The 13384-nt window shown below is 41.3% G+C and overlaps 1 protein-coding gene across 2 annotated transcripts in view; it reads left to right on the top strand.

Moving 5' to 3' along the window:
• COG7 (component of oligomeric golgi complex 7) overlaps positions 1-13384 on the top strand; it is a 78420-nt gene that overhangs the window by 24754 nt on the left and 40282 nt on the right. The window contains exon 7 of one of the 2 annotated variants that reach the window (XM_027609951.2): positions 9918-10116. The exons of the other annotated variant lie outside the window; for it this stretch is intronic. Coding sequence (XP_027465752.1) covers positions 9918-10116 — 199 coding nt within the window. The remainder of the gene's footprint in view (positions 1-9917; positions 10117-13384) is intronic. 2 annotated transcript variants of the gene reach the window in all.

The raw sequence follows: 13384 nt of genomic DNA on the forward strand, positions 1-13384 counted from the left end.
AGAGGAACTTCATTTCCAGTGGACACTTGCCATCACTTATTTTCCCAAAGCCTCTCGGCATGGCATTTTCCACCATCTGGGGTATGAACCGCTGTTCCCATGTCTTGATGCCAGGAGGTGTCCCAGATCCTCTCTCCTTCTTTGAGGACAGAAGAGGCTGTGACTTACTGGGCTGTTGATGGTGTGGCTTGGTTTTTTGTCTGTTTGCTTTCAGAATGAGTTGCGAGTTCCTCTTGCAGTGTGCATCTGTCCCCCGTTGGAATGAGCTCGACTGTAGCTGGGGAGAATGCACGGTACAGGGTCGCGTCCCTCCCGGTGGTTAAAGCGCTCTGCTCCATCCTCATTGCCTTCTCCCTGGAGCCAGACGAACTCAGAGTTATATCACAACAACACAAAACCCAACCTCCTGTAGATGTTCCACGGCGTTTATGTATTCGTTGCTTCTCAGTGACTCTGTCGATGCCCATTCGTTTCTGTGTCCTTGCCTTTTCTGCTGTCTCGTGTTGTGAGGATAAAACCAGTTCATGTCCACGTGTGCAAATGCCCTTCTTCATCTCAGAAAAAGGATTTAGACTTCTCAGACTTCTGTTGGGGGCCTCATTCTAAATTTTGTAAGGTGTGAATTTGTGCTGATGTATACTTCCGGTCCACGGCCCATTTTCTTTTCAGGCGGTAAGCATGACAGGAGGCCATCATCTCCTGAAGCTCCATATAGTGCAAAAGAAAACCAGAGACACCATAGTAAATGTGTCCCCTTCTGATTTACCCCCCAGTATTTTAATATGAAAAATTTCCAACATATAAAAGAGTTGAAAGAGGGCACCTGGGTGGCTCAGTCGTTAAGCGTCTGCCTTCGGCTCAGGTCATGATCCCAGGGTCCTGGGATCGAGTCCCGCATCGGGCTCCCTGCTCCGCGGGGAGTCTGCTTCTCCCTCTCCCACTCCCCCTGCTTGTATTCCTGCTCTCGCTATCTCTCTCTCTGTCAAATAAATAAAAAAATCTTTAAAAAAAAAAAAGAGTTGAAAGAATTGTATGGTGAATGCCCATGTACCCACTTCGTGCACTCTGCAATGAATATTTTGCTATGTTTCCTTTATCATAAATCTGTCCGTCTTCCCATGTATCTGTCCATTCCTTGGTCTTATTTTTTGATTCATTTCAAAAGAAGTTGCAAACATCATTTGCTTCTAAACATGCATATTAGTAACTAGAGTTCAATATTTATTTCCCTTATTTTTTTGAGGTAAAATTGTGAAATGCAATGATCTTAAGTATGCCAGTTGATTAATTTGGACAAATTCTGTGTAGCCTAATTTCTGTTAAGATACAGAGAACATTACCATCACTCTAGAAAGTTCTCTCATGCTCCCTACTACCAACACCCCTGAAGGCAACCACTGTTCTGATTTTTTTCTCACCATAAATTAGTTTAGCCTGTTTTTGAATTTTCTATAGATGGAATTATATAGTGTGTGTTCTTTCTGTAAGGCTTCTTTGATTCAGCGTGTTTGTGAGATGTATTCATGTGTGAATCAGTACTTTGTTCCTTTTTATTGCTAAATACTGTTACATGGCACAAATAGACCACAGATTGTGTATTCATTCTTATATTGAGGGACACTTGGGGTATTTCCAGTTTGGGATTATTATGAATAAAGCTGCTAATGAACATTGTTCTCTAAGTCTTTTTGTGGACTCATGTGTTCATATCTCTTGGGTAAATACCTAGGAGTGGAATTGCTGGGTCATCGGGCAGGTGTATGTTTAGATTTATAAGAAACTGCCAGACATTTTTCCAAAGTGGTTGTACTTTTTAAACTCGCACAACGAGGGTGCAAGAGTCCTGATTGCCCCACATCTTTGCCAATGTTAGGTGAGGTCAGTCTTTCTTAAGTTAGCCATTCCGGTGGGTGTGTTGTACTATCTCATTGTGGTTTTATTTGTATTTTCCTGATGACTGAGGATGGTGAGCACCTTATAGCTTCCTTTGTGAGGTGTCTGTTCAGATCTTCTGCCCATTACAGAAAATTGGTTTATTTGCCTTTTTATTATTGAGTTGTAGGAGTTCTTCATATAGTTCAGATAAAAGTCTTCTGCTAAATATATTTTGTAGATACTTCCTTCTGGTCTATGGCTTAAACAGGTATTGATTTTGATGAGGCCTAATTTATCCATTTTTTTCTTTCATGGTTATAGTTTTGTAAGTAACCACCACCAACTCCCAAATTGCAAAGATGGTCTTCTGTGTTTTCTTCTAGAAGCTTGTTTAGTTTTTACAGTAAGTTCTGTGGTCTGTCTCGAATTGGCCTTTGTGTATAGTGTAAGGTCAGGTCAGATTGTTTTCAGGTGGGCTCTTTGGGTTGATTCTGTAGCCCAGGTTGATAAGTTCGGTTTTACAGTCTGGGAACTTTGTGGTGGTTCTTTGGCCGGTGGCCAGAGAATCCTTTAACCAGATCACTTCAGAGGCCTGGGGGGGCACCTCTGAGCATAAGAGACCCAGTGTGTTTTTTTAATAGAGATTTTATTTATTTATTTGAGAGAGAGAGAGAGAGAAAGCACATGAGATGGGGGGAGGGTCCGAGGGAGAGGCAGACTCCCTGCCGAGCAGGGAGCCCGATGCGGGACTTGATCCAGGGACTCCAGGATCATGACCTGAGCCGAAGGCAGTCGCTTAACCAACTGAGCCACCCAGGCGCCCAAGACCCAGTGTGTTTTAATTGAAATGTGTAAAAAAAATGCCACTGAAGGTCTAGGATCTGCCTTTATAGTTTCAGTGGACCAACCAGTTAGAGGTCCTTAGAACAGAGTTACTTAAATTCTTCCCCTGCCCCAGGTCATTGGAGTAGCAGATAAGAGTGAAAGGGGTCCTCACTGCGCAGTCCTTCCTCACAAGACATGGTGAGGAGTCAGGATTCCTTTTTCTAGACAAGGCCCATTTTCCCTTCCTCTTCAGGTCCCTTCCTTTCTTGCAGCAAAAGGTTTCTTCTGTCAGACGAGGACGTTGGGCTGAGTGGTATCTGAAGGTCTTGATGCTCTGTGACATTAGCACGTTCGGTGACGGTGAAGGGACTGCGGTGGCCGGAGACAGGAGGGTTTGTGTTGGTGCAGCTCTGTGTGAGCGGGTGGGACCACACATGGAGGAACTGTGAATTCAAGGCAGGAGCGTGGCTTTCTCAAGAAGAGAGTGAGAGTCTGGAGCCACAGAGTGAATGATGACATTGCTGTTTTAAGAATGATTTTGGTGTCAAAACATTACCTATGTAGTTTCCCTGCCCGGAAGGCTTAACCCTAATGCTATTATGAGGAAACATGCAGATGAATTCAAATGCAAGACCATTTTGTGAAACAGTTGTCCTGGATTCTTCAAAGTGTCCATTTTGTGAAAGGAAAAAAAGAGTTGATTTTAGATTAAAGGAGAAAAGAAAAGAATGACAACTAAATGTAACTGCATGATCCTTGATTGGATTCTACATGATGACAAAAAAGCCATTAAGGACATTATAGGGACAGTTGGGGAAATTTGAACTTGGACCGTAAAGGTTTTATTTCAATTTGATGAGTTGTAATGTTGTGATGTAAGAGGATGCCCCCGTTTTGTTGTTGTTGTTGTCGTTTTTATTTTTATTTTTTTTATTTTTTTTTTAAAGATTTTATTTATTTGACAGAGAGAGACACAGCGAGAGAGGGAACGCAAGCAGAGGGAGTGGGAGAGGGAGAAGCAGGCCTCCTGTTGAGCAAGGATCCCGATGCGGGGCTCGATCCCAGGACCCTGGGTTCGTGACCTGAGCCGAAGGCAGATGCTTAACGACTGAGCCACCCAGGCGCCCCATTGTTGTCGTTTTTAAAGAGTTTATTTTTAAGTAATCTCTACATCCAACCTGGGGCTCAAACCTACAACCCTGAGATCAAGAGTTGCATTCTCCACCGACTGAGCCAGCCAGGTGCCCCAGGATGGCCCCATTTTTAAGAGGTACATGCTGAGGTGGCATCATGAGACCTGTGTCAGAGAGAGAAATAAAGCAGATGTGGCAGGATGTTAATAATTGATGAATCTTGCAATATTTAAATATTTAAAATGTAAGTAAGTCTTAAAAATAACATTTAAAAAATAACGAATTTGAAGGTAGTGAAAGGGTGATCTGATGAGGAAAGGTTGGAGACGAGGCAGGAAGCTTTGTCTGGCCTCACACAATGAGTAAAAGGCATCCAGTTCAAGAGGAGTGGACAGTTGGGCGCCTGGGTGGCTCAGTTGGTTAAGCGACTGCCTTCGGCTCAGGTCATGATCCTGGAGTCCTGGGATCGAGTCCCACATCGGGCTCCCTGCTCAGCAGGGAGTCTGCTTCTCCCTCTGACCCTCTTCCCTCTCGTGCTCTCTATCTCTCATTCTCTCTCTTTCAAATAAATAAATAAAATCTTTAAAAAAAAAAGAAGAGTGGACAGTTATTAAGGCCTAGTAACTGATAACGGAAAAGTCAGAGGGGAGATTTTCATTGTGCTGGAAGGGAGATGCTACTGTCAGAAATATGAAAGTTGAGGGAAGCAGGTCTGGGAATGTCAGGGGGAGAGGATGAATTCCAGTTTGGGACACTTAAATGCCAAGTAAGAGTGGCCCACCTCAACTGTGGCATCCGGGAGACAGTTGGAAGACTGTTGCTCAAGGAATACAAATCGGGGAGGTTTCCATAGTTTGGTCCTTTAATTCTTCGTTGGCTTGTTTGGTTCTTTTCCTCTGTTCCTATCTCTCAGATTCCAGCAGGGACGCTTATCAAACTAAACAGGTGTTCACCGAAGTTTTGTGAATTCTCATATAATTTTGGTAATCTTAAAAAAAAAAAAAAAACATAGTTTGGATTATGTACATGACCGCCGTAGGACCAATGGCTGTCATGTGATTGAGTAGGTTCTTTCGTGTTGATAACCATGTTGGTGTCCCTGTTCTGTTGGGGACAAACTCAGTACTTACATGATGTATGCAGTGGCACCAAGTGCATTCTGTTTAATGCCATAGCCAACTTGGTGTTTCCTTCGTAGTCAGTAGTTTGCCTAGAGATAGAAGCAGTGCGAGAGTCCTCATCACACACCGCAAAGCAGTAGAGGGATGCTGTGAGCTCAAAGGAATCTGTGCTCAGATTGAATTCAGGATGAAAAAGTTGAGTTGCAGGGTATCATCTTCATCTGTCCTATTCTTTTGAGTTTTGCTGGTTTTAAAGTTGAAGTGACTTTTTCTTTTATTGTGGTCAAATATACATAACATAAAATTTACCATTTTTAAGTGCTGTTAAGCAGCATTGAGTATATTCACAGTGTTGATTAACTATTACCACTCTCTGTTTCTAGAACTTTTTAATCATCCCAGACAGAAACTGTGTGACCGTTAAGCATTAACTCCCCAAGCCCTTCTCCCCCATGCCCTGGTATCCTCTGTTCCATTGTCTCTGTATTTTCCTGTTCTAGATCCCTCTTAGAAGCAGAATTGTATCGTATCTGTCCTTTGTGTCTGGCTTATTCCACTTAGCATAATGTTTTCAAGGATTATCTGTGTTGTGGCAGATACTGGAATTTTCCATTCCTTTTTTATGGCTGAATAATATTCCATTATGTGTATCTACCACATTCTATTTATCCATTCATGTGTTAATAAACACTTGGACCGCTCCCACCTTTTGGCTGTTGTGAATAATGCTGCCGTGAATATGGGTGTACATATACCTATTTGGGTATATCTATTTGGATCCCTGTTTTCAGTTCTTTGGAGTGTACACCTAGGAATGGAATTGCTGGATCATATCATCATGTTTAACCTTTTGAGGAACCGCCAGACTGTTTTCCACAGCAGCTGTACCATTTTACCCTCCCACCAGCAAATACATGAAGGTTCCAGTTTCTCCACATCCGCACTAACACTTGTTACTTTCTTTTCCTTTTGCTTGTTTGTTTATTTGTTAAAGATTTTATTTATTTAAGAGAGAGTACAAGAGTGTGGGGGGTCAGGGGGAGAGGGAGAAACAGACTCCCTGCTGAGCGGGGAGCCCAATGTAGGACTCAATCCCAGGACCCTGAGATCATGACCTGAGCTGAAGGCAGATGCTTAACCGACTGAGCCACCCAGGCGCCCCTCCTTTTTTTTTTAATGATAGCCATCCTAATGGATGTGAAGTGGTACCTCATTGTGGTTTCGATTTATGTTTTCCTAATGACTAATGATGTTGAGCATCATTTCATTTATCAGCCATTTGTATTATCTTCTTTGGAGAAAATTCTGTTAAAGTCCCTTGCCCAGTTTTGAGTTGAATCTGTATTTGGGATATTAATCCCTTATTGATATATGATCTGTAAGTATTTCTTCCCACCCCATGGGTTGTCTTTTCAGTCTGTTTGCAGTGTTCCTTGATGCACAGGTTTTTAATTGTGATGTAGCCCAGTTTATCTGTTTTTCTGTTGTTGCCTGTGCTTTTGGTGTCGCATTTAGAAACTATTGCCACATCCAAGGTCATGAAGATTTTCCCCAATGTTTTTTCTTTTTTCTTTTAAGATTTATTTATTTATTTTAGAGAGAGAAAGCAAGCAGGGGAGGGACAGAGGGAGAGGGAGAGAATCTCAAGCACACTCTCCGCTGAGTGCAGAGCCCAGTGCTGGGCTCAATCTCACAGCCCTGAAATAATGACCTGAGCCAAAACCAAGAGTAGATGCTTAACCGACTGAGCCACCCAGGCATCCAAACAAATGTCTTTTCTAAGATTTTTATACATTACTCTTAATGTTTGGATCTAATTAATTTTGAGTTAATTTTTTGTAATGGTGCAAAGTAAGGTTCCAGTGTTTTTCTTTTGCATGTGGTTATCCAGTTTTCAGAGCACCATTTGTTGCAAAGTCTGTCCTTTGCCCATTGAATGGTCTTGGCACTCTTATTGAAAATCATTCAACCATGTATGTGACGATTTATTTCTAGGCTTTCTATCCCATTGGACTATGTGTCTATCCTTATGCTTGTGCCACGCTGTTTTGATTAGTGTACCTTTGTGGGAAGTTTTGAAATCTGGAAGTGAGAGTTAGCCATTGTCATTCTTCTTTTTTTAAATATTTTATTTATTTACTTGAGAGAGACAGCACACAAGCAGGGAGAGTGGGAGAGGGAGAAGCAGGCTTCCCGCTGAGCAGTGAGCCTGTTGCAGGGCTCAATCCCAGGACCCTGGGATCATGACCTGAGCCGAAGGCAGATGCTTAACCAACTGAGCATCCAGGCGCTCCAACAGTATTAAGTCTTCCAATCCATGAACACAGGATGGTCTTGCCATTTATTTGTGTCTTTAATTTCTTGAGCAGTTTTTTATTGTTTTCAGCGTACAGGTCTTTTAGCTCCTTGGTTATGTTTATTCCTATTTTATTCATTTTGGTGCTGTTATAAATGGTATTGTTTTCTTAATTTCCTTTTTGGGTTGTTCATTGCTAGTGCATAGAAATGCAACTGATTTTTGCTTGTTGATTTTATATCCTGTAGCTTTGCCGAATTTCCTTACTAACACTAACAGTGTGTGTGTGTGTGTGTGTGTGTGTGTGTGTGAATTCTTGAGGGTTTTCTACATATAGTTTATGAACAGAGATAATTTTTTTTCTTCCTTTACAATTTAAATGCCTTTTATTTCTTTTTCTTGTCCTATTGTTCTGGCTAGAACTTCCAATACTATGTTGAATAAAATAGCATACTTGTCTTGTTCCTGGCCTTAGGGGAAAAGCTTTCAGTCTTTCACCATTGAGTATGATAGCTGTTTTTCTTATGTGACCTTTATCATGTTGAGGAAGTTCTTTTCTATTCCTAGTTTATTGAGTTTTTTGGTTTTTTTTTTTGTTTTACTTTTTTTAACATAAAGGGTGTTTTTATCAAATGCTCTTTTCTGCATTAACCAAGATGGTCATGTGTTTTCTTCCCTTCATTCTGTTAATGTAGTATATTACATTGATTAATTTTTATATGTTGAACCACTCTTCATTTGGGAGATCCATCCCACTTGGTTATGGTGTAAAATCCTTTTAATATGGTTGCTGAATTTAGTTTACTATTACTTTGTTGGGTATTGTTAATTGTGTATTTATAAGAGAAATGGTCTGTAATTTTCTTTTAGTATCTGGTTGGCTTTGGTATCAGGTTAATGCTGGCTTCATAGAATGAGTTAGAAAGTGTTTTGTATTAGTTTGCCAGGACCGCCATAACTAAATGTCACAGACTGGGTGGTTCAAACAATAGGAATTCATTTTCTTATGGTTCCGGGGGTGAGAAGTCCAAGGTCAAGGTATTGGCAGGGTTGGTTTCTTCTGAGACCTCTCTTGGCTTGCTGGTGGCATTCTTCTACCTAGGTCTTCTTTCTATGGGTGTCTGTGCCCTGATCTCCTCTTGTTATAAAGATACCAGTCAGATTGGATAAGGGCCCACCCAGATGACCCATTTTACCTTAATTGCCTCTTTAAAGCTCATAGGTCCAAAGATAGTCACATTCTGGGATACTGGGGGTTTGGACTTCAACATAGGAATTTTGGAGCAACCCATTTTTGATTACTGGTTCTGCCTCTTTCCTAGTTAGTTATAGGACTGTTTGGATTTTCTATTTCTTCTTCAATCAGTTTTGGCAAATTGTGTTTCTAGGAATTTTTTCTGTTTCATCTAAGTTATCTAATTTGTTGGCATATACTTGTTCATCATATTCTCTTCTAATCCCTCTTATTTCTGTAAAATTGTAGTAAATGTACCTACCGTTGTATCTGATTTTAGTAATTCAAGGCTTCTTTATTTTTGTCAGTCTGGATAACAGGTTTGTCAGTTTTGTTGGTCTTTTCAAAGAACCAACTAGTTTTGTTGATTTTTAAAATTAACTTTCTATTCTTTATTTCATTTACCTCTGCTCTGATCTTTATTATTTCTTTCCTCCTGCTAGCTTTGGGTTTAGTTTCTTCTTTTTCTTGTTCCTTAATGTGTACAGTTAGGTTAGGTTATTGATTGGAGATACTCTTCCTTCCTTTTTAATATATGTGTTTAAAGCTATAAATTTCCCTCTTAGTGTTGCTTTTGCTGTATTCCGTAACTTTGGGGAAGTTGTGTTTTCATTTTCATTCCTCTCAGGGTCTTTTCTCATAAAATTTGAGTTTATTGATTTTATAGTTTTTAAACTTACACCTCTTTTGGCCTTAGAGTTACCTAAGAATGGTCTTATATCTTGTTTTCATGTTTGTGCATATTTAAGTTATGTTATGATAAAAAAGCATTTGATCAACACACGGATGTCTGTGAGAACCCCTCCCTAAATGTCCTGTATACATTTTTCCAGTTTTGTCCAAGAGATCAGTAGTGTATGAAACAGAAAAAAAAGACTCTTAGTGAATAAGTGAATTCAATAATCTAAAAGGCCCTGGATACACTCTTCCTGGTGGTCCTTAGAATAAAAGATAAATCCATCTTTACCAAAGATCTGTGTCAAGGGGAGAGAAAGGTGGCTGTGGGCTCGTCTGCAAATCTGGCTAAATGTCCTCTAACCCTGACTCGGTGAATTGCTGTTCTTTAATTCCATTTTGTTCCCCACCTCCCATACACTCCCAGTTTCTGCACTGTCATCCACACAGTCCTTGCTGGCCAGTTTTGGGTGGCCATCTAAATACTACATGTGATAGATTTGAAAAGAGGCACTGGGTGCCAGTAATAGACATGAAATAGCCAATTGTTCGGGACAAGTTGCAAGTTCTGCCAGTTACTTGGCTTTCTGAGCTTGTTCGAGTTTGGGGTAAGGACTGCTTGGGGCTTAAAGCTCTTGACTAGGCCACTTGCCAGCCGTTGGAGAGATTCCTCTGAGCAGTCCAGGAGACTGCTTCTTTAAAAGGTATGCTCCTCTTTGGTCCTGTGTGCTAACGCAGATACCTCTTTCCCACCGTAGGTTTTCAAGAACCCCCACGAGGTGGTGACTGTGCTGCTGATTCAGACTCTGGGGGCCTTGCTGCCCACTCTGCCCGATTGCCTCAGCACCAGCGTGGAGAGGGCAGGGCCTGAGCTGGAGCTCCTCAAGCTGCTAGAGTTCTATGACACCACCACCCACTTTGCCAAGGGATTGGAGATGGCGCAGCTCCCCCACCCACGTAAACATTCCTTCTGGCTTGTCTTCACTTGCTCTTTTTGAGGCTTCTGGGGCCTGGGTTTGTCTGTCTTTTCAGATGACTGATTTTACAGAATTGGAAGGGATCCTTGTTTTCCTTCTCAGCAGATAAAGAAGCCTTTTCCATGAAAGCATTGCCATTATGGAATTGGTTGTTGCCTAATGTATTAACCAAGCCCAGTGCGACCTAGGGGCTTTCCATGCTCTGGGGAAGTGATGGGCACTTCGGCAGGGGCTTAGAATATAAAAGAGGTAGCTGGGCATTGGTGGCCTTGAATTGGCAGCCGGTTACATTGGGAGGCTAGAGTCCTCTTCCCTTTGAGGCATCATAAAACCTCAGACAACTCAACCTAAAAAGTAAGTTGAAGAGAACGAATAGGTTAGAGGAGCTTTTTGATGGGGCATCAGCAAGTTTTTACGGACAGAGAGGCTGTGTCAGGACTAAGGGTGGTTACAGGGAAAATGGGTATTCCCCAGCTGTATCTGGGAGCAAGGCACTCCTAGTTCCCATTTAGGAAAACAGCAGTGGTATGTTACCTGTGTCCCCTGTAAGTTAAAAGCATCATAAACTTTTAAGTAGCACCGATCTCGTGACGCATGCTGCTGTCAAATCAGGAAATCGCTTCAGGAAGCTTTGTTCTGCCATTTGGCTGCTATGTGTCACTAACTTGGTGTACTTAATAGTTATTCTCTTTAATTACATTTGCGTATAATTACTTTGTACATTCCAGGGAGTGTGTTTATTGTTCGAGTTCCGGATGATTCATAGGTGTTTTGGCTCACTCACTCGGCCGGTCTCGGTTGTGGGAGAGGCTGAGGGGATGTGGATAGCTTCTAGGGGACCAGGATGCGGTGTCCAGGTGGCTAGAGTGTAGGACACGCTACCTGCTCGGGCAGCGCAGATTGAAGGTAGGGCAAAGGGCAGAGGGGCAGGTTGCCTTCCTCCCATTGGTGAAGGACATTCTTGAAGAAGAGAGAACCACCCTCCAAAGAATCAGACATCGAAGTGCTTTGTTAGCCAGCCACAGAAATTTAGATGTTTAAGGATTCCTATTGAAATTTTCAAAAAAGTTTTTTTTAAATCTAAAAATACTTTGAAAACACACAAAAATAAAAATACAGAAGAGTAAAAATGATTCACCACCTCAGCACTCAGAGAGAGCCTCTGGCAGCCTTCTGTTGTATTTTCTCCCAGTAATTCAAGTATAAATACACATTTTCCACAAATGGAAATATATATAACCACTGTTAAAAATTTGGTGTATCTTCCCAAAATATCCTTATGTAGCAAGGATTTTTTTTCCATTGTTTATCCAGTATGTTGCAGATATATTTTCTAACTTTCTATTTTGCCTTTAATATTGTCTCTATTTTAGTAATTAATGCGTGTACAGGGCATAATTAGAAATATATGAAAGATTATGCAATAGAAAAACTAAATATTTAAGATAAGTTGATTTTATAATTAATAAACAATAGGTATTCATTATAGAAAAACCCAGAAAACACAAAGAAGGAAGGTCATTCTCCATCTCCCATCTAGAAACAGTATTTTGTGTTATATCCGTGTGCAGATTCTTTATGAATGAGACTGTCTCTGTATCCTTAAATATATTTTTTTAAAGATTTTATTTATTTATTTGAGAAAGAGCGAGAGCAAGAGAGAGCACGAGCGGGGGGTGGGGGCAGAGGGGAAGGGAGAAGCAGACTCCCTGCTGAGCAGGGAGCCTGACCCGGGGCTTGAACCCAGGGATCATGACCTGAGCCAAAGGCAGACGCTTAACTGACTGAGCCACCCAGCTGCTCCTTAAATATATTTTTTTTAAGATTTTATTTATTGGGGCACCTCGGTTAAGTGTTTGCCTTTGGCTTGGGTCCAGCCCCATGTCAGGCTCTGTGCTCAGCAAGGAGTCTGCTTGTCCCCCCGACCCCACTCCTCCCCCTGCTTCCCTCTCTCTCTCTCTAAAAAAATAAAATCTTAAAAAATATATTTTATTTATTTGAGAGAGAGCCTGAGTAGGGGGAGGGGCAGAGGGAGAAGCAGACTCCCCACTGAGCAGGGAGCCTGACCTGGGGCTTGATCCCAGGATGCTGGGATCATGACCCAAGCAGAAGGCAGACACTTAACTGACTGAGCCACCCAGGTGACCCTCCTTAAATATGTTTTTAATAGAGTATTTTGTTACTGTTATTAACTTTCCCAAATTTAATATTTACTCAGTAATGTCACCTAATGTATGAATTTTTCCATTTGTTCCACAGAAGTTTTTTTTTTCCCACAGAAGTCTTCATAGCTGCTTCCTCACCTCTGCTTCTCTTTAAGATCAGTTGATGCACATTGTATCTGGTTGTCTTGTCTCTTTAATCTCTTAATCTGAAACAGTTGTCTCATCTTTCTTTTGTCTTTCATGACACTGACCTCTGAAGAATACAGGGTAATTTTCTAGTAGAATGTCCCATATTCTGGAACTGTTTGACTGATTCTTCAAGATTAAATTTAGATGAAATATTTTGGCAGGAATGCTACATTGATGATGGTTTGTATTTCCTGTGGCATCACATCAGGGAGACACATAATGTCCAATCATTGGTGATGGTTGGATTAATCACTTGGTAGATGTATCAACTAGATCTCTCCATTATTAAGGTACTTCTTCCTCTTTGTAATTAATAAGTAATCCTTGGGGTGCCTGGATGGCTCAGTCGGTTGAGTGTCTGCCTTTGGCTCAGGTTATGGGTCCCGGGATGGAGCCCCACATCTGGCTTCTTGTTCAGCAAGGAGTCTGCTTCTCCCTCTGCTCCTCACCGTGCATGCTCTCTCCTCATTCTCTGTCTCTCAAATAAATAAATAAAATCTTAAAAAAAAAAAGGTAATCCATGGGGTGATGCTTTGAGCCCATAGGAATATACTAATCCTCAAAAACATTTCCCCAGTGACTTCAGCATCTGTTGATAATCCTTGCCTGAATAAACTTTTACACTGCTGATTATAAAATGATGATTTCCTAATTCTCTCATTCCTTCTACATCTATTTACAGGCCTTCTTTTATAAAGAAGAGATTTCCCTTTCTTTCCTCACTTTTTTTTTAAAGTTTTATTTAAATAAGTAATCTCTACACCCCGTGTGGTGCTTGAACTCACAACCCTGAGATCAAAGTCTCACGCTTCTCTGACTGAGCCAGCCTGGTGCCCCCTTTCCTCACTTTCATATCACTGTGAATTCATGGATTCTTTTTTTACTCATTGTGTT

The sequence above is a fragment of the Zalophus californianus genome, chromosome 10 (genome assembly GCF_009762305.2).
Source record: "Zalophus californianus isolate mZalCal1 chromosome 10, mZalCal1.pri.v2, whole genome shotgun sequence".
Lineage (NCBI taxonomy): Eukaryota > Metazoa > Chordata > Mammalia > Carnivora > Otariidae > Zalophus > Zalophus californianus.